This window comes from Oryctolagus cuniculus, chromosome 4, assembly GCF_051225735.1.
Source record: "Oryctolagus cuniculus isolate XC-2025 breed Fujian yellow rabbit chromosome 4, ASM5122573v1, whole genome shotgun sequence".
Classification (NCBI taxonomy): domain Eukaryota; kingdom Metazoa; phylum Chordata; class Mammalia; order Lagomorpha; family Leporidae; genus Oryctolagus; species Oryctolagus cuniculus.
In genome coordinates, this window is record NC_142870.1 from 69523998 (window position 1) to 69546091 (window position 22094).

Below are 22094 nucleotides of genomic sequence, written 5' to 3' on the forward strand. Positions count from 1 at the left end.
TTCTTTCTTTCTTTCTTTCTTTCTTTCTTTCTTTCTTTCTTTCTTTCTTTCTTTCTTTCTTTTTTTGACAGGCAGAGTTAGACAGTGAGAGAGAGAGAGACAGAGAAAGGTCTTCCTTTCCGTTGGTTCACCCCCCAAATGGCTGCTGCGGCTGGCGCGCTGTGGCCGGTACGCTTCGCTGATCCGAAGCCAGGAGCCAAGTGCTTCCTTCTGGTCTCCCATGCGGGTGCAGGGCCCAAGCACTTGGGCCATCCTCCACTGCCTTCCCGGGCCACAGCCGAGAGCTGGACTGGAAGAGGAGCAACTGGGACAGGACTGGCGCCCCAACCAAGACTAGAACCTGGTGTGCCAGCGCCGCAGGCAGAGGATTAGCCTAGTGAGCTGCGGCGCCGGCCTCCTGTATATATTTCTTCACTCTCTTGCTTGCTCCCCATGGGCCGCTCTACCCCATCTTCTCCGTGTCCCGTGTATCTGTATCTCTGTCTCTGCTGACTCCATCTGTTTTTCTCTTCCCTACTTGCTCAAAAGAGGGAAACAAAACTGGTGTTTAGTGTCTTATCTTTATTGAATAAACACGTTTCCTGTGTTTAATTTTGAAAACAACATAAGGTGAAATTTGGATACTTCTTTCCCTGAAGGGAAAGGTGCATTTGAGTTTCAGTCAGCTTTGTTCCAACGGTTAATGGCCCTTGATAAAAAATTATCCTCCTCCGCCTCTGCTAGGGACCATGGGAGGGAAACAGAGCGGTTCATCTGCCACAGACACAGTGTTTATTTTGCACACACTGTTCACTGGACAGAGATCTTTAATGTGATCATCTCAGAATAATATGTTTTCAAAGTTTGCAGGTATTTTGCCAGAAAATAAAACATAAAAGAACAAGAAAAAAAAATGGAAAATGCATCTCAGTGTCCACAATGAAATTCAAATGTGGGAGTGGGAGTGGGTTAAAAGCCACATTTTTGACCCAAGCAAACAGGTGGTTTCAGGAAATCTCATGCGCTCTATTGCCAGCCAAGAAAATCACTGCCCTCTTGGTTCCCATGAGGTGGCCACAAATAGAGCTGAAACTCCCTGTTGCCTGGTGACAGCGGGTGACACTCCCCCAGACTGCTGGAAAGGACTTCCCAGGCCACACGCAGCACGGCTGGGTCTGGCTCTGGCTGTGGACTCCAGGTGCAGAAACTCAACTGAGTTTGACGTTGACTTTGACTTCTTCCTTTGTTTTTAATTTTATTTATTGTATTTACTTGAAAGGGAGAGAACTGGTTCACTCCCCAAATGCCCACAACAGCTAGGGCTGAGCCAGGCTGAAGCCAGGAGCCAAGAATTCTACCCAGGTCTCCTGCATGGGTGATTGGACTCATGTACTTGAACCATCCATCACCTGCTGCCTCCCAGGGGGCTTATTAAGAGGAAACTGGAATCAGAAGTGGAGCAGGGACTGAAACCCAGGGACTCTGATATGGGACAAAAGCACCCTAGGTGGCTTCTGCTGATTTTTCAAAAGGTTAATTTATTTATTTGAAAGTCAGAGAGAGGGAGAGAGATCAAGGGAGATGGGGAGAGGGAGAGAGCTTCCATTCACTGGTTCACTCCCTAGCTAGCCACAATGGCCAGTGCTGGACCAGGCCAAAGCCAGGAGCTTTATCCTGGTCTCCAGTATGGGTGCAGGAACCCAAGTACTTGGGTCATTCCCCACTGCTTTTCCCAAGCCATCAGCAGGGAGTGTGGAACAGCCAGGACACGAACCAGTGCCCATATGGAATCACTTTAATCAGTGATTTTGCCTGCTATGTCACAATGCCAAGCCCCTAGGTAGCTTCTTTTTTTTTTTTTTTTAAGGATTTATTTTATTTATTTGAAAGAGTTACAGAAAGAGGCAGAGACAGAGAGAGAGAGGTCTTCTGTCCACTGGTTCACTCCCCAGATGGCCACAACAGCCAGAGCTGTGCCGATCCAAAGCCAGGAGCCAGGAGTCTCTTCCAGGTTTCTCATGCAGGTGCAGGGGCTCAAGGACTTGGGTCATCTTCTACTGCTTTCCCAGGCTATAGCAGAGAGCTGGACCGGAAGAGGAGCAGCCAGGACTAGAAACAGCGCCCATATGGGATGCCAGCGCTTCAGGCCAGGGTGTTAACCCACTGTGCCACAGCGCCGGTCCCCCTAGGTAGCTTCTTAACCATTGTGCCAAACACCTGCCCCAACTATAGCTTTTTTAGGTAACTTAAGGCCAGAAATTTTCTGCTGTGGTCAGCAGAATCATCCCTAGAATTGATGATGAGTTCTACTGAAAATAAATATATAAAAATTTCATACCTTGCTCTGAGCTAAATTCTGAGCTTAGTCTGACCACAGTTTAAATTATGGTCATTACCTTTATAAAATGTGTTCACATTTGATGACTTCGATATAGTACTTTTAATTAAACACTCTTTAAATGTCTTGAAATACACTTTCTAAAGGAATTTGTAATTTTCAAAAAATTATTCAGTTTTTGTAAAAGAAAAATTAGCAATGGAAAGAAAGTGTCTTCAGGGACCAGTGTTGTGGCATAGCTGATAAAGCCTCTACCTGCAACGCCAGCATCCCATATGGGCACGGCTTGAGTCCTGGCTGCTCTACTTCTGATCCAGCTCCCTGCTAGTGCACCTGGGAGAGCAGCAGAGGGTGGCCCAAGTCCTCCAACCCTATAGCCACGTGGGAGACCCAGAGGAAGCTCCAGCCTCCTGATTTCAACCTGGCCCCAGGCCCAGCTGTTGTGGCCATTTGGAGAATGATCCAGTGGATGGAAGATTCACACCCCCCCCCGCCCCGAAACTCTGCCTTTCGAATAAATAAATGAAATTAAGAAAAGAAAAAAGAAAAAAAGAACAGGAGGAGGGATCTTGAACCTGCATTTTCTGTCACTTTTAGCCTTCATGCTTAATTGTAAATTAATTTAATTAAGAGAATACAAAGGCAAAAATGTTTACAAAAGTAAACGAAGTGCTTACTTATATAGGTGTGACTTCATAGGTATTGCAAGATATAAAAAGTAACCTGGAGACAGGCTGTTGGCCTGGTAGTTAAGACACCAGTCACAGTGCCTGCATCCACCAGGAAGAGCCTAAATTTAGTCCCCAGCTTTGGCTCCTGCTTATAGCTCCCTGGTAATGCAGCTCCTGGGGAGCAGTGATGACAGCTCAAGTACTCAGGTTCCTACCACCCATGTGGGAGACCTGGATTGAATTCCGCAGCCCTGGCCTGGACCCCTGGCTGTTCCAGGCATTTGGTGAGAGAAGCAGGTGGGCACTAGCTCACTCGCTCTTCGTGCGCACTCTCTCTCTTGTGCTCTCTCTCCCCCACACAATCACACACAGACACACACCTGCTCTTCCTCAATTTGATCATTCCTGAGAGTTGAAACCACGGAGTCCCTGGGCGGTTTACTGTGTGAGTCTGATGGCACCAGAACTCCCTCACAGAGGGCCAGTTTAAGGTGACTTTCTTTTAAATAAATGTTTCACTTGCTCTGACTTATGTTTTTGTCTTAACTTTCCCTCCTTTCCTTTCTCCACTTATGCCTCTCAGGACGAATGTTGCCTTTCACTTCACTGCCAGCCCCTCTCAACCTCAGGTAAGTGAGGGGATCCAGGAGTGGGCAAGATCCCACCGTTGGTGTTGCCCCAAGAAACCACAGTGAAGACAGGTAGAGCCAGTGTGTGGTGTTTACCCTGATCTTTCAGAATTGCACATTTGCTTGTTTTCTGGAATGCTGCTTGTGTTAATGGGATTTTGGAACCAACATTTAATCTTATCACCTTAATGGGTATGATGTGGAAGGCATGAGATTTGTTTTCAAATGCTCCTTGGTTTAACCTTCCTGGAAAAAACTGTGTCTGCTATGCACCAAGCGGAGTGTTAGACTATATGAGGTGCTGGGAACACCAGGATAAAGAAGAGAGAAGCAGCTGTGCCACATGGATCTGGGAGTTGGGATGGTGCTCTTACCTGACACCAGATATGAAGATAACTAATTGACCTAGAAACACAGTTAAAAACTAGGAAGACATTTGTCTCCATGAAGTTATGAGGGGGAACAAAATAGTTTCTTTTGTCATTAAGGAAGAACAGGAATGTTGACCAAAAGTGTTAGGAGAATTAGATATTTTTGTTGTGCTCTCCTTTAAACCATGATCATAAACTGAATGAATACATGAACACTTGAAATCAGGCTCTCTCTCTGGAGACATGCCTAGCTACCTTTTTTCCTTCATCGCTTCTGAAAGAGTAAAATCTATACAACAGCAAGTTTAAAACATTAATGTCCTGATATTTATTGTAAATTTTCCAAAGGATGTGACATAGCTTTGGTCTATGAAGTCTTCACACTGCACAAGAATGCACTGCCGCCCAGTGGAGGAGAGGGCCACCAGCCTGTAATCCATTGTCCTTAACATTTGTGAACATTTAGTTTCAAGAAAGACAGCATTTAGAAAGTGTTGGTGACCAGGTGCAATAGGATATACCTAGCAGAATGGAGGAACATCTTACCCCTAAATAAAGGAAGAGTACAGTCTACTAGTCCAGTTCAGTCTACTAGTTCAGTTCACACTGAACATTGTATGCAGTCACACTATAATAGAATTGTCTATAGACTGAAAATCAGTGATAGTTACACATTAAGGCTTAATTTTATTTTGAAAATCATGTTAATATTAAAAAGCATGAATAATTTTATATACGCCCTAAATAGAATAAAATATGTTCAGAACAGACTAATATTTATGAAAGACTTTACTCTGAACTGTTCCCACTTTGGCCCTGTGTTTACATCTTCTTTGGTTGCAAGAAAGGTTTTTCTGTTTCTATAAACTCATCTAGGTAGTTGCACATTCTCAGGAACTTTTTGTCACTCACTGTCTGCCTCTGTTTCTGTACACAGAAGCAAGCTGTAGAAACTGGGCAGGAAGTCAGGCCCCACGTGGTGATTTTTAGCTTAAACTCCAGTCATTGCTTTGAGTACTTGTCATGTGCTTCTTTCTGGTAAAAGTGGATTGTGAGGACAGCAGCCAAAAATATTTATTTGGGGTTATGGTAATTTAGAAATAAAGAAGGTGGGCCGGCGCCGCGGCTCACTAGGCTAATCCTCCGCCTTGCGGCGCCGGCACACCGGGTTCTAGTCCCGGTCGGGGCGCCGGTTCTGTCCCGGTCGCCCCTCTTCCAGGCCAGCCCTCTGCTGTGGCCAGGGAGTGCAGTGGAGGATGGCCCAGGTGCTTGGGCCCTGCACCCCATGGGAGACCAGGAGAAGCACCTGACTCCTGCCTTTGGATCAGTGCAGTGCGCTGGCCGCGGCGGCCATTGGAGGGTGAACCAACGGCAAAGGAAGACCTTTCTCTCTGTCTCTCTCTCTCACTGTCCACTCTGCCTGTCAAAAAAAAAGAGAAAGAAATAAATAAAGAAGGTGGATAATACTTTCACATATAGATAAGGCTTCAGTAGGTGTCGCTCCCCCTCTTCGTGGAGGAACGACACTAAGCCCTGCCTAGGCTTCATATCCGAGTCACGGCACCATTATGTCGCTCCCCCTCTTCATGGAGGAACGACACTAAGTACTGCCTAGGCTTCATATCCGAGTCACGGCACCATTATGTCGCTCCCCCTCTTCGTGGAGGAGCAACACTGAACCCTGCGCTGTTCTTTCGTCTGCTCGGCCCTCCCCGGGTTTGCTGCTGGTTCTTCCCGGGTTGGCTACTATCCCTTCCACCTCCGTGGAAGGGCAGTTCCCCCTGGCCACATTCCCCACTTCCGCAGGGGAGCGGCACACCGCCGGCCGGCTCTTCTCGGGGGCTGCACGGGTTCCCTTAGATGTTCCCCATAGATGTTCCCCGTGCATGCCGTCTCTCTCCTCCTTTATAGTCCTCCTCCGCCAATCCCAACTCGGCTGCCCACACGCCGAGTACGCTGCTCTCCAATCAGGAGCAAGTCCTACAGTTAATTGGTTGAACTGGAGGCAGCTGTGCAGAAGCTGTTTACTTCTCTCCCAGCGCCATATTGTGGGAGAGCAGATGCATAGAATAAGTCCTAATTCGAGTAACTTAGTCTAGTCCGGATTGCTCCCCAAGTAGGTGTCTACTGCTTGTACAAAACCAGTATGGGAATATATATATATATATATATATATATATATATATATATATATGATGTTTATCACTGCTCGCAGTAATCACAGTAATTTTCTGGAGTAATAATGTATGGTTTCCTTGAGAATCAAGAATACCTCTTGGGAATTCTAGACTGCTCACCTTTAGGAGAACCCTATATTATATCTATTTAAATCAAGGTCCAAATGAGTTTGGTTCTTTGGAGGTGTGACTGTCGGTTACAACACGTGAACTTCCAGACAGCAGTGTTAACGACACTCTTTCATCTTGAGATGAATTTTTTTCCCACTGGAAACCTTTGGATTATGAAAAACATTCTGTTTTTATTGCCTGATTCTCAAAAACAGGTTTAGTAAAGAGGACGTTAACAACGTTAAGGCTTAGCATGTTTTGTCTTTAGAGGCGATATATTTATTTGTACCAGGATATGGGGTTTGTCTGGGTTGGTGTCCTCAAAATCTTTTTTTTTTTAAGATTTATTTATTTATTTGAAAGGCAGAGGTAGAGAGAGAGGGAAAGAATTCTTCCATTCGATGGTTCACCCCCCAGATGGCCGCAACGGCTGGAGCTGAGCCTATCCTAAGCTAGGAGCCAGGAGCTTCTTCCTGGTCTCCCACGCGTGTGCAAGGGCCCATCTTTTACTGCTTTCCTAGGCCACAGCAGAGAGCTGGATCAGAAGTGGAGTAGCTGGGACTCGAACCAGTGCCCGTATGTTATGCCAGCACTACAGAAGGTGGCTTTACCGGCTACGCCACAGCACTGGCCCCCCTCAAAATCTTAATCACAAACTTGATATAGCTTCTCAGCCAGTTATCAAATTTATAACTGTTAAGCAAAATTCCCCTTCCTTCATTGGTAGCTACGTGTTTAAAACTTAGAGTTAATACATTTTCCCAGTAGATTCACAATCCAAGTAGGTAAGTAGCATTTTCTGTTTCTGGTAATATCTGAGAAATACTTTCTAAAACTACCTGGCCTGGCCAAAACTGCAAATATAGTTCAAGGGAGCTAGATGTAGGCCTTAGGCTTTGAATCTGAATATTTTCTCAGGATATTGCAGCCAGGAAGTAGATACTTTAGCAAAATGTCTAGAGGAAGGGTTGGTCTGGAGCTCATTCTTGTCCAGGTGAAGGTGGTTAAATTCTTGAAGAACAGGCATGTCTGCTTTTCAAGGTAGAGCTTCATGTTTCACAATGAGCACAAACATAAACCTTGTTTTATATAACATCTCATGGGCCCTTGATTCAAAGCGAGTGGGGATACTTTTTAAGTAGGAAATGAAAATGAAGTATAGCAAAGTGTAGTCAAGAAAGAAATGACCACCCCATACAATGAAATGGCACACTGTATGAAATGGCTATTTTGCCTTTATTCCTTGTTGTATTCTTGCTGTCTGGCACAGGGCCCTGGGCAGAGCAGTTAGTTGTTCAGGGCTTAAAATGCATAGTTCACTGATGGGATCTATATCAAACCTGGTGCCTAACAATAGGTGAAACAATCCTATTCCTGTGAAAATTGTTTGAATTGCAGTTTGTAATTATAAACATTTCTTACTATTAACAACTCATGTCTTTCTTTTTCTTATTCTCAGTATTTTCTATACAAATTTCCCCAAGATGTGGATTCAGTTATTATTACAGTGGTATCCGAAATGGCTTATCCTTGTTCTGTGGTCTCGGTCCAGAATATCATGGTGAGTTCTGATAACTTGTCAGCCTGCTGATGTGGAGCATTGCGTTGTCTCAGAATAAATGAAAAGAGGGCTGGGGACCCTGTCATCTACTTACTGTGTATCTCCCTCAAATCTGTTGAATAATAAGATAGTATCTTGTGCAAACAGCTGGGCAGTCCATGTTTAAAATGCTGATCTGGATAGAGAAAGAACAGTTAATTCCTCAGTAAATTAAATGAAAGAAAGAAAGAGGGAGGGAGGGAAGGAGGGCAGATCACAATGAAGAACAAAGAAGACCAAGTTATGGAGGCCAAAAGAAAAATAAGATAGAAACTACCTTTTGTCCTGTTTTCACAATTTATTGTAACATTATGGGGCTGGCATGGTGGCATAGCGGGTAAAGCCACCATCTGCAACACTGGCATCCCAGATGGGCACCAGGTCGTGTCCTGGCTGCTCCACTTCTGATTCAGCTCTCCTGCTAATGGCTTGGGGAAAGCAGCAAAAGATGGCCCAAGTGTTTGAGTACCTGGCACTGACATGAAAGACCCAGATGAAGCCGCTGGCTCCTGGCTTCAGCCTGGCCCAGTCCTGGCTGTTGCAGCCACCTGGAGGTTGAACCAGTGGATGGGGGATCTTTCTTTCTCTGTAACTCCCACTTTTGAATAAATAATAAATCTTTAAAAATTTTATCATAGCATTAGGTTCCTTCTGTCTCATGTGGTATTAACAAAAAATGGAAAGGAGTTATATACTTTTCATAGCTGTCTTCGATATGAAGTGACTTTGACTTTAGAGGACAACGCACTAAGTTTAGGGGAAACCTTTTCATGGTTTCTGTCTTGGTAAGGACTCCTCTGCTCTGTGACCCAAATGGAAAGGCCCAGATAGGATCTGTGTGTGGTATGATGTTATATACTATTCATGATGCTTTCCTTTTATCTCTCTCATATGCTGCAGTGTCCAGTGTATGATCTTGACCACAATGTGGAATTTAATGGTGTCTATCAGTCCATGACCAAGAAAGCTGCTATCACACTACAGGTGAGAATGCTTCTGTGGTCACTATTGTTAATGACAATTGGCAGTAGATGGTCAGTTTACCTACTGGACCAGCTTCCAAAAGGGATGGCCAACCACTGTGTTTCTTTCTGATTAGTTTGAAAAGTGAGATTGCTATGCCTGGGTGATGGTAGATAATGCAGCTCCACCAAGTACGCTTTGCTCTTAGGGCTTCTTAAGAACCCCTGGCCCATGGGGCATAAATCTGATAGATGACTCAGAGAGGTAAAGGCAGAAGTCTACTTGTTGGGGATGCTGATTTGGTGCGAAATTTATCAGATCTACTTAAATCAATTAAACAGATTCTAATAATTTGTACCAGTAACAGTCACCAAAAGAGGACTTCAAGTCTGGACACAAGGATCAGGTTCAGTACAGCAATTTATCTGTTTCTGGTGTCTGTAATTAAAGTATTATTTCAATGGTAATTTTATAGCACAAATAGATGCATGTCATGTAAGCATGATTCTATCCCTGCGTTTGGGGAAGTACTTACTTAACATACCTGTAGCCTGATCTCTTCCCCAAGGTTAAGATGATGCTTTTTATTGACTAACATGCACAAAAATGAAGAAAAGTTAGTTATAATGTAGGGATCAAGCTTCAAAACTTCATTAGTCAGGCTTTCATTTTTGAGGACTTCAAAAATGATTTGATATCTCAAATATCTTCTCTTGTTCTTAGCGTTTATTTTTTCCACAGCATTCCAGCGTTATATGGTCCCAAATAAAAAGGGACAGAAAAATAACCACAATAGGGAACTTCAGGTTTTATATCACCTAGGACACTAAATTAATGATGAGTAGAGCATATAGTGTATGTCTACCTTATGGATGAGGAGTTGGGATCATATTATTGTTGGATTTTTAGCAAAGCTCTCTGGCAGTTATAGAACTATAATGGACCTTAAAGATCATCTTATGAGAGTTAGGGTTTAGCCTAGCAGTTAAGATACCAGCATCCCACAATGGAGTGCCTGGATTTGATTTCTACCTCCTGATGCTAAGTTCAGGTTTCTGCTAGACCCTGGGAGGCAGCAGTGATGTTGTAAGTAATTGGGTTCCTGCCACTCATGTGGGAGACCTGGATTGAGTCCTTGGCTCCTGGCTCCCGGCTTTGGCCCTGGCCCTGGCCCTAGCCCTGGTCCAGCCCCAGCCCCAGCCCCAGCCCCAGTCACTGTAGACATCTGGAGAGTGAACCAGTACATGGGAGCTGTGTGTGTGTGTGTGTGTGTGTGCGCACGCACACGTGTTTGTCTCTATCTGTCTCTCTCTGTGTCATTCTTCCTCTCAATAAATATTTTATAAGCTTTTAAAAATCACCTGTCAACATGCTTCTTCATCGATAAGGGACACAGAGAGAAGCACACTTAAAGAAAGTGAAAGCCAGACTGTAATTCAGATCTTCTGACTTGGGTCCTTTGCCTCCCTCACTTAAATTATTTATTTAACTGCTAACGTTGTGACTGTGAGAAAAGTTACTATTTATCATTACATTTTAATATAAAATAATATACCAGTATTAATTATTAAACATGGCTGTTGATGTTTTTATATGGTGCATATTATAGATCTAAGCACTCAAGTGGGCACAAACTAGATAGAAATCATAATAATGTATCTACTTAATTTCTTGGGTATAATAATTATTATGGATAATCTGGAAAAGACCATGGATATTTGTAAGTCCTTTCTATGGAGCTCCGGGCCAGTGGTGAACTTTTCTTAGATCTTCCTTTCTGCCCTCCTCCCCCAACCCCCACCTCGGCCCCAGACATTCTCCCTTCTTATTTTCTCTCTTACCTGCCTATCATAATGTTGTTATGTCTTATGCAGAAGAAGGATTTTCCAGGCAAGCAGTTCTTCGTGGTGTTTGTGATAAAGCCTGAAGATTATGCCTGTGGAGGCTCATTCTTCATCCAGGGTAAGCAATAATGAGCAATACTGGGGAGGAAATGAAAGGGAAGTCGAAAGCTCATTTCTAGTTCCCATTAAGTAAGGATCCATCACCAGTGACATGGCAAGGTAGCCTGAGAAATACTCAAGAAAAAATAAAATGAATCAAATCATTAATCAAAATGTATTTCTGAAACTACAAAATGTCATTTGGCACATCTCATCTTTTCAGTCTCGCACTCCTTCAGACCGTGTAAGGTGAGTTCACTCAGTTGGCCCTTTACTCAACAAATTACTATCGTAAAGTGCTAATCTTACATAGAGGATCGAGACCCAGCTCCTAAGATCAGCTTGGTAGCCAACAGTAATGAAGTCACTTGTGTTTATGAGTTGTCATTTCCACAAGGATACACAAGAAAAATGTAGCATTCTCCATTCCAGTTGCCAAAGTTATTCTCAAAAATAAAGAACGAAGTAGACAGCTTATTTCACTGATGAGAGGTTGGGTGAGCTCGTAGGCATAGTGTTGATAGCTATGGGTAACTACTCAGTAACTACCTTGGGAATGCAGTGGTCTCTTGATTGAAAACGTCAGCTGCTGATGAGCCTGATATAACCAATACAGAGCATGTTTACTGTTGAGTGCACCATGGTTCCCTTGAGATTCAGGTGAAATTTCTGCTATTGTGTTAATCTCTGAAATACAGAGATCTAGAGTTTTACCAAAGTCTATTGTTCTTACAACCCTTTGATGACTATGTACAGGAAAAAAAATGTCACTTGCTAGAAGACTGCAAACCAGAGGAAGAGGTAGCACTCTGCATTTTTCAGCTGTTTTCTCAGATGTCCAGAGAGCAGAGAAAGGTCAGCGCTTCTTCATTGGGGAAGGCTGCTGCAATCTTAGTTGCATCGATAAATGCTACCAAAATGCACCAAACAAAGGCCAAACTGAGAGTCTTAACCAAGAGGAATGTTAGTGATTTGAGGGGTGGGGGTTAGACTTTTTCTCCAGTTCTTCCTAAAGTAAGATTCAGCAGCCAGAGTTAATTCTGGTACTTTAAAAAAAAAAAAAAAAAAAAAAAAAAAAAAAAAAAACTGTTCATATGAGAGGCCAAGAATCTGGTATCTAAACCATCGCACTCTGCTATTTTGTTGTTGTTACCAGAAAAGGAGAACCAGACGTGGAATCTACAACGAACAAAGAACCTTAAAGTGACCATTGTCCCTTCTGTTAAAGGTCAGTGCTGGCTCCAGAAAGAGTCTTATGTTAGGAAATCTGTCATAGAATTCAGTGTTAATGTCATCCTACTAGAGAGAATCATCACAATAAAACCTGAGTACATTTACCTTAGAGATAAAAGAGGGAATCAGAAACCCTCCTCAAAAGAAAGGGAATTCAATTCTGGAGTCGGATACAGCAGTCCCTTCTGGTATCCAGCGACAAATACTCTCCTGGAAAAACAGTCCCTTTGGATTCAAGCTGGATAACCTCTCATGGTTTTGCTGTGATGAAAGAAAATTTCTTAGAATTTAAGAATGAGTGTGATGGCGGTGGACCCTTTAAGCTGCCCCATCCCAGAGTCTTCCTTCTGAGGACAACTTGACCAAAGTCGTTTCTCTCCCCTCAGAATCTGTTTATGTGAAAGCCAGTCTCTTCAGTGTCTTCATCTTCTTATCCTTCTACTTGGGATGCCTGCTGGTTTTGTTCGTTCATTACGTGAGGTAGGTTGAAAACATTAGAGAATGTTAACCCTTCTCCCTACCTCTGCGCAATCATCCGCCACAGGCTTCAGGCCCACAGTCACTGGATTCAGTTTGACCTCAGCCATCAGCTCTGTGACTTTGCAGAAGCTGCTTAACCTCTCTATGCTACCGGTTCCCCCATCTGCAAGACGAATCATTCACCTCACAGAACAGTATAATTTGCATATTTACATCAATGTCGTGCACACAGGAAGTGCTGGTAGGTTGTTGGTTATTTTCATAGTTAAAACCTCAACAAAAAGACAATCTGTATACTTTTGGTTCAGAAAATACTCACTGTAATTCCTACAAAATATAGGAAATGATCTGTTCTTCCTAACATGGAAATTTAGAAAGAGCTTTAAATAGTCTGTCAGAAGGTAAATTGAATGCCTAAAATCAATCCCGAGGTCCCATCAATAACAGAAGTAATATGCTTGGATATACGCTGCAGCTGCTGCAGTGTCAGTTTTCCAGTCAAGTGTCCCTGGAAGATTTAAGAAAAGGTTGGCGTGGGGGTCAGAGATGACTGTGTTGTAATTCAATCAAGGAAATCCCCCTTCTCAAGAGTTTGGATCCCCTAATATCAAAGCCCCGGTCTCGGGTCTCCTTTCCCCTCTCAGCAGGACTGGACCTTGAGAATTCCATTCTTTGTTGTGCTCTCTGTGAAGCAACTACAAAAGAATGGCAAGAGGGTTACAGTAAACAATGTTCTTTTCTCCTCTTGAACATATAAAGAAAGCAAAGCCTGTACAGAGTTGTGAGATTAACTCCATCTGTAAAAAGCTTCCCTACAGCTGTGACAGAACTATCAGTGATACAAGCCAAGCTCTGACTCAAGAACAAATTCCCTTCCGTGACTTTGATGGAAGTTCTGAGTTGAGATATTGCCTTCAGAAACCTCAGGACACCCTCAGCCAAATCTGGGAGACGTTGCGCACCAAAATAACTGAGGATAGTGGATTATAAACCACTGGAAGGAGCTAGAAATTCATGAATTCATTTTGATAAAGAAAGCAAGGAGGGACATAAGCACCTACAGTTAGTTGTTGATCACCCTACAGTGAGTGTGCAGGCCCTGGGCCAAGCCCTAAATCCACAGTCTCTTATTTGTTCTTCTCAACTACCCTATCAGACATTGAGTCCAAACTGCCAGAGCCTAAATACTCATCCTTCCCTTTGATGCTTACATTAGTTACCCATTTCCACAATGCTGCTGCATTAAAAAAAAAAAAAAAAAAAAGGCACAAAACTCCAGTGGCATATAGCAATACCTATTTGCTATTTAAGTTTGCTCATAAGCCTGTGTGAGCCAGAAGGTTCAGCCAGTATAGGCTGGGTTCAGGATCTCAGCTGGTCGTTGAGCATGATCTACTGGCATGTCTCTGTGTGTGTGCATGTGTGTGTGTGTGTGTAAATGATTCATATACATGTATATGTATGAATAATGGAATAGGGTTGAAAGTTTAGAAATAAACCAATACATTTATAGTTAATCAGTTTTGGACAAGGGTACCAGTACAATTCAATGGAAAAAGGATATTCTTTTCTTTTTTTTTTTTTTTAAGATTTACTTATTTATTTGAAAGTCAGAGTTACACAGAGAGAGAAGGAGAGGCAGAGAGAGAAAGAGAGGTCTTCCATCTGCTGGTTCACTCCCCAGATGGCTGCAATGGCTGGAGCTGAGCCGATCCAAAGCCAGGAGCCAGGAACTTGTTCCAGTCCTCCCATGTGGGTGCAGGGGCCCAAGGACTTGGGCCATCCTCTACTGCCTTCACAGGCCATAGCAGAGAGCTGGATCAGAAGTGGAGCAGCCAGGACTTGAACTGGTGCCCATATGGGATGCCAGCACTGCAGGTGGTGGCTTTACCTGCTACGCCACAGCGCCAGCCCCAGGATATTCCTTTCAACAAATTATTCTACAATTAGATGTTCACTTGAGAAAGAATGACATTATAATCTTACTCCACCACACATCCAAAAATTAACTCAAAATGAAAAAAACTAAATATAAGAGCCAAATTATAAAATTCTTAGAAAAAACATACATGTAAACCTTTATGACTTTGGATGAGGTAATGATTAGTTCTCAAGGTAGTGAAAATACAGCCACAAAATAGGAGAAAAATATTTGTAAATCAATATATCTGAAAAAAGTCTAATCTCCAGACTATATAAAGAATTCTTACAACACAGTGATTTAAAAAAGACAACCTTATTTAAAAGTAGACAAAGTATTTAAATAGATGTTTCTTCAAAGAAGATACACAAATGCTAACAAGCACATGATAGAATATTCAACATCATTAGCCATTAGAGAAATGAAAATCACAACTACCAGGAAATTTCATATCCACTAGGACAGCTATCATAAATTTTTGTTAATGAAAAACAGTGAATTGGAAAGGATGTGGAGAAAATGGAATCCTGATACATTGTTGGTGTGGATATAAAGTAGTTCTTGCTTGCAGCCATTGTGAAAAACAGTTTGGGAAAAAAAATTAACCATAGAATTACCACTTACCCAGCAATTCCACTCTTATGTATATTCCTAAGAGAATGGAAACATGTCCACACAAAAGTTTGTACACAAATGTTGTAGCAGGGATATTCATGATAGCCAAAGAGTGGAAACCACTAAAGCTTCTATCATATGCAAACAAATAAATGTAGTATGGTATATACACCCAAGGGATACATTCAACCAGAAAGGACTGGATTACTGGTACATGCAGCATTGTGGATGAACCTTGAAAACACTATGCCAAGAGAAAGAAGCCAGTCAAAAATTCACAGATGCATGATTCTGTGTATGTGAAATGTCCATAATAGGCACATGTATAGAGACAGAAGTAGGTTACAGGAGTGAATTATATCTGAAAACTGATGAATGAATTGATGGACATGCCTAGGAATGGAATTGCTGGTTGTATGATAACTCTGTTTAACTTCCTGAGGAAATGTCAAACTATTTTTCAAACTGTCAAATGATTTTCCCAAGTGACTGTACCATTTTACAGCAGGGGGGATGTATCAGGGTTCCAAATTCTCTGTATCTAAAGGCCCATTTTTTAAGAGATCTTAGCAGAAAAGTCTGCAACAAAGTCTATAGGGAACAAATGTAAAACGCTGAGGTCTTCTCCATCTTAGTAGCGTGTTTATGTGCTTGTTTGCAGGTTTCACAGGAAATCCATTGATGGAAGCTTTGGTTCCAACGATGGTAAGAAAATCCCTGGTTTACATTCAAAGTGACATAAAATAGTGTGCTGCCATCCCACTTGGTGCTTCCTTGTCTCTACCTTTTGCAATTTTCAAACCTTCCCTTGGTTCCTATCCCACAAAGTGGTCCAATTGGCAGTTTTTTTATGGAAAGATGAGTGAGTAAGACCAACATTATGGCTGATGGTTATTGAGACAGGGAGCTCACACCCAGAACCTTGGCATGTCTCTTGTAACAATCCACAGATTATTTACAAACCACTCATATTTTATGTTAAAAGTTTAGTGTTTTCTAGCATGTGATTGTTCATACCTATCTTATCCCAAAGCTAATTCGCCAACAATAGTAAGAATTTGATGTGTCAACTCTAACACAGAGTTTGCTTTTCCCAAACTGAGGCAAAGGACTTTTTAAAGTATCTAGAAAACTGAAATATTTGGGACTAAGAAGTGTAATAAAAGAGTATAACAATTTTGGGGAATTCAGGATAATTCCATATCCGACCCGCTGTAGCAGACGCTTTCTTACACTCTGAGATTTGGAACAAAAGAATTTAGTTGTCTCACCTTTTATCAACACTTGAAATGTAAATACCTTCACTTTTTGAAATGCAGTAATCAGCATGAATTCCTCAGTGCTCATAGGCTGTACCACAAACAGAGAGAATGTAGCGAAGGATGATGAAGTGGGTCTTGATTTTTTAAGTTGCCTGTGGCAGATGTAAAGTGTTGTGTTTCTACAGTGAAGTGAATCCACAGAATCTTAGAAAGACGCAGACTCAGCCACTGCCCCCACCCAGCAGCAACATTTCTCCCGTTGCTGGAGAGCTTGCTTTTTTTTTTTTTCCACATTTATCTTCCTTAATGTCAGCATGTCTATTTTTCTAGCCACCCAGGCGCTTTGTTTTACTAAGCATTCAACTGCCAATATAAGAGACTGTAAAGGAACACCTGCTCTTGTAGCTTTAAAATGCTAAGTGCTACTTTCTCTTTTATTCATAAAATGTTTAAATGAATTTGCTCTCTGGTTCTCCTTTTCCTACAATGCTCCCAAGTTTGTTTTTATTTTAGACCTAATTGAACTTAAGCATAAATTAAGTTGATTGGATCCCTTTGGGTACCCTCTGAATGGATGGTCTGTTACTTTTTGTTGTATGGGTGAAGTCATTTTATTATTGTGACCATAATCAAAGCAATTCCGCATTCAAAAGGAACTCCTGAACATTCCAGCCCGAGTGGACAGAGCTGGGACTTGAGCTAGACCATTATCCAAGATCAGGAAGGCTGTGAAAACCAGCCAAGACTTAGAGACACCCTTCCGAGGATGAAAAGAAATAAATGAGTGACCAGAAGAATAAAGACATATCATGAAAGTGCATGTGGCCACAAGTAACAACAGTAACAACAAAATGTGTCTCAAGGACACTTGAGCAATAACTGGCTCCTATCCCAGGGTGTCAGGATGGATTGAGCCCAATTGCTCAGGCCTATTCCCCTGACTCTGCTTCCCTCCCCGAGGCTGGTGGGGAGAAGGGTGCAGGCTTACACCTCCACGTGATGACGTCAGAGGGAAAGACTTTCAGAACCTCCCAGAAACTTCTCCTGGTCCTTCGTGGGTCTACAGTGGATCATTTATTTACTGTTAAGGCAAAGGAATAAATAGGTTTACTTACATCAGACAACCGTATTTTTAGAATTCAGAGATTCTTTTTGTCTAAGACCAGAGTTTCTCAAATCCAATATTGTTGACATTGTGGGTCTGATAATTCTCTGTTGTTGGGGGCTATCACACACATGGTAGTGTTATAGGAATATGTTTCCTGGTTTTATTCCAAGTCCTTGCCCCACTTTGAGATGAGAATTCAAACAAGAGGCATAAGTGAGGTGCATTAATGAGAACAAGATTTTTTTATGTGTTTTATTATTGTATTGTATTGCATTTTTTAAATTTTTAATTAGCTTTTGACAGATTCAATATTCATTGTAGATACAATTCTAAGACCATAATGATATTCCCTTCCCCCTCCATCCCTCCCTCATCCGCTTTCCCTCCCACCCTCCTTCCTTCTCCTTTTCTTTTTTTTTTTTTTTTTTTAATTTTTGGGATAACATATTTTAAATTTACCTTACACTAAAAAAGGCTTAATGCTACCACCAAATAAGAAGTTTAATAAGTAAAAAGCAAAAGATACCCCAGTTTAGTGAGAATACAGACAACGGCTATAAACAGTAATTGAATGGAAAAATGCCCATTTCACCCATATACAGTAAATTGTCTCACAGATCATTAAGACTACAGTAGTATAACTTGCTTAATCATTAGTTTGACAAAGTGAAAGAGAGATTGAATACACACTCATGCGTGAACGTGGGCAATGCCACAGTGAGCGATACCTACATGAGAGGGCCAGAGAAAAGCCTGTGAGGAGAGACGTGGGAGAGGGGAGAGAGGACTGGCAGCGAGGGCAAGAAGCTGAAAGGGCCACTCCTGTGTGCAGCAGTTCCCTTTATGGGTAGGGAGTAGTCCCCTGGTTGAATATACAGTCAGGGTGGAGTCTGGGCAGAGTTAGTGTCTGTGAGGTTTTCTGGGAGTTTCATGGAGCCTCCACATGGAGTTTAACTTCCACGTGGCATCATGGCCTCTCCTCCTTTCCAGCCTTAGATGGGATGCAGGTGCATCATGGGAAAGTGGATACACTGGATTGGCATGTGAGGAGTGGAGTTACGGTGCAGGGCTGTTGAGACAGAAGGTGCAGGGAAATCTCCCAGCTCGTTTATTCCTGTTTGACTTCCTGCCTGGTTCTCTTGTTTCTGTAGGATGTGTATCAGCACTTTTTTTTTTTTTTATCTTTCATTTAATGAATATAAATTTCCAAAGTACGACTCATGGGTTACAATGCCTTTCCCCCCCATACCGTCCCTCCCACCCACAACCCTCCCCTTTCCCACTCCCTCTTCCCTTCCATTCACATCAAGATTCATTTTCGATTATCTTAATATACAGAAGATCAGCTTAGTGGATGTGTATCAGCATTCTTTACCCCCACCCACTAGATTCCAGTAGCGTGCTCCCTCCTTTTGCACCTCAAAATGTCCCCAGACTTTGCCGAAATATCGTCTTGAAGACAAAACGATCCACTCCCCACCTCCCCCTGCTTGAGAACCATGGACTGAAACACATCAGCTGATGGGCACAAGTGGGGAGACCTGAACCAAACGCCAGTTTGGCAGTGTTCACCAACATGGGCTTTGAAATGGGGAGAGGATGAGGACCCCTTGTTAGAAGACAGGGACAGGGAAGACGGTACTACATCCAGCACCGCATGAACAGAAGTCAAGGTTTGCCCTGTAGAGCTAGTCAGTGGCTCTTTTAGGCTTTTGGAACATAGCATTGAAAAGCCAGCTGAGAATGAGAAACAGAGGTAAACAAAGTCCATTTCTGAAAGCTGATATGCTACATTCAGGGAAGGAACCATCGGAGAAACAGAAATGCCTTTCTCTCCCAGGGCCAGCATTATGCGACTGTAGAGAGCCGGAAGTTCAGTGGAGGTCCGAGCTGCAGGAGACACCCAGAGGGTTTAAAACCAGAGAAAATGCAAGGGGCAGTTTCTGAAAGGGGAAGAACGTCTCACTTCTCATCCTTATTAAAGAGGTTCTACAGAAATTCAGTTACCAACTGGGAAGACAGACTAATGACGCCTCCCTCTCAGGCTTCTGAAGCCACACGAGCCACTACCATGCACCTAGGGTGCAGCATAAGAGATTATCTTCTCAAGTGAGAGAGTTTGACAAACCTGACCAGGCTGTAGATTTTACAACAGAAATAGCCAGACTTGGCCGGCGCTGCGGCTCACTAGGCTAATCCTCCGCCTTGCGGCGCCGGCACACCGGGTTCTAGTCCCAGTCAGGGCGCTGGATTCTGTCCCGGTTGCCCCTCTTCCAGGCCAGCTCTCTGCTGTGGCCAGGGAGTGCAGTGGAGGATGGCCCAAGTGCTTGGGCCCTGCACCCCATGGGAGACCAGGAGAAGCACCTGGCTCCTGGGTTCAAATCAGTGCGATGTGCCGGCCGCAGCGCGCTGGCCGCGGCGGCCATTGGAGGGTGAACCAACAGCAAAGGAAGACCTTTCTTTCTGTCTCTCTCTCTCTCACTGTCCACTCTGCCTGTTAAAAAAATAAAAATAAAAAAATAAAAAAAAGAAATAGCCAGCCCAATCCTTTTCTGGATACAGGCATTCCTGAATCAGCCTCTTAGCAAAGAGCAGGGTCTGGGGGCAATAAGACAAGGAGTGTGTTGAGTTTGCAGAACCCAAGGAGCACAAGCCATCCCCAAGTTCTGTGGCAATGGGACTCAAATCCAGTCCTGGTTCTCCCTTCTTTTCCCAAATTTCCTTGGCTTTTCTTGCCCACTTTCTTCTCCAAGAGGCATTTCACTTTTACATTCCTTCTCAAATATTAATAGTTTTCTTTACTTTCTCCTCAACTTTTGAAACAAAACACGAGGCTGGTTGGGGTGGATACCAGTCGGCATAAAAATAAAATTCACATCATTCTGGCCTGCTCTTCAGCTCCCAGCCTTCTGAGTCTTCAGAGACCGAAGGAGGCAAGACAGCTGTCAATGAGGAGGCCCCAAAAGATTCACATATGCTTAAAATGAAATGAACATTTTCCTCTCACACAGGGTATTTCACGTAAGGGGCACGCATGCACGCGTATCCTGTTCTGTCAGTGAAGTAGACAGATGGCGAGGGTCTGGTCCTCAGAGAAGTCTACACTCACACAAGTCTCCCGATTCAGATGAGGTCATTCCTGAGCTGATACATCTGCTGTTTCCAGCCACAACATCTTGGCCTGTCCTGTCAACTGAAATCTTGTATTTAATCCTGCCTTTGGAATACTTTACAGTTAAATATCAGTTCAGTTTCCCTCCTAAGACTGTGATCATACTTGAAGTTGAGGGGAATCTGATTTGGTTTTTGCATTCTTTTTTTTTAAATGGACAAATTTCATGTATTTCATGAAACACAGTGATAGTTAGGAACATAGTGATACTTTCCAGCCTACTCTGCCTCCTCCTTCCTTCCTTACTCTTTCTTTTGTTACGATGATTTACTTTCAGTTAACTTTATACTCATGAGATTAACCCCACACTAAGTAAAGAGTTCAACAAATAATAATAAGAAAACAAAAAACACTGTTCCTCTACAGTAGAGACAAAGGCTGTAAACAATCATTGAATCTCAAAATGTCCATTTTTTCAAAAGTCCTCAGACATAAACAAAATTAACAGAATGCCGTTATCCAGTGTCACCCAATCTCATCTGTACATTGTGCGTGTAAAAGTCCACAGAGTGAAAACATTTCTAAGTGCTGGCAATTGTATTGCACATGAAAATCTTGTCCAGCACAGAACCCACAGTACTGCAGTTGCCCGAGAGTGTGCAGGGCTGGACACCACATGCAGACAAGATCTGGCTCCCTTGTGAGCCAGAGCAGAGTGCAGAAATCAGTGACTCATCGAGGTCGGACCGATCTGCGATCTGTGCAGCTAACTTTGTGATTTTAATGCAGTTGTCACCTAACAAAACAGTGACTGTTTTTGTTTGTTCACTTGCTTTGATTTTCGTTTTTGTTCTTCTTCCTTGGATTACACACACACAAAACATGGGTTCCCACGATACCTGTTGACCTCTCCCCACAATGGAACACCAGGATTTGCCTGAGCACACATCTTTTTCCAGGACCAGAGGGCTTCCCAGTAACACCAAAATACCAAAAATTCTGGCTTTATGGTTTTAGTGTCATTCTTCACTTACTATTTGTATGTTTTAATAATCAAATCCCGTTTTGACTATTTAATTCAGAATAATTTTAGATTTACAAGACAAGAATTGTGGCATTACACAGTTTCCACATAACCCATACCCAGCTTCTTCTATTCTTAATATCTAAAATTAGTCACAATCTATAAACCATTTCCAGCGTCCTCTATTTTTCTTCTAATAATCCAAGCCATTTTAAACAAGAAATATAAGTTAAAGAGCTTAACTGAAAAGATACTAGGGGAAAAAATAAGACTACAACATTGGAGCCCAACTGTTGCAGCCCATCTGGGGAGTGACCCAGTAGATAGAAGGTCTCTCTGTCTATAGATCTGTCCCTCTCTCTCTGTAACTCTGACTTTCAAATAAATAAACAAATCTCTTTTAAAAAAAAAGACTGGGAACAGAGGCCACCAAGAGACTCCCTCTCCACAATGAATTAAGCAGAAGATACCAGAATGAGCTACCCCAACCAGGAGTCATTCACATGAAGCAGCAGCCAGGGGCCGGTGCTGTGGCCTAGTGAGCAGTCTCCACCTGC

General features: G+C 42.7%; 1 protein-coding gene across 7 annotated transcripts in view; it reads left to right on the plus strand.

Moving 5' to 3' along the window:
* SIDT1 (SID1 transmembrane family member 1) overlaps positions 1-22094 on the plus strand; it is a 106610-nt gene that overhangs the window by 49044 nt on the left and 35472 nt on the right. For 6 of the 7 annotated variants that reach the window (XM_008266930.5, XM_051819041.3, XM_051819040.3 and 3 more), the window contains 7 exons: positions 3572-3617; positions 7736-7837; positions 8777-8860; positions 10714-10801; positions 11939-12010; positions 12402-12495; positions 15693-15736. In XM_008266930.5, the coding sequence (XP_008265152.1) occupies positions 3572-3617; positions 7736-7837; positions 8777-8860; positions 10714-10801; positions 11939-12010; positions 12402-12495; positions 15693-15736 (530 nt within the window). The remainder of the gene's footprint in view (positions 1-3571; positions 3618-7735; positions 7838-8776; positions 8861-10713; positions 10802-11938; positions 12011-12401; positions 12496-15692; positions 15737-22094) is intronic. The other variant, XM_070072119.2, reaches the window with a different exon arrangement.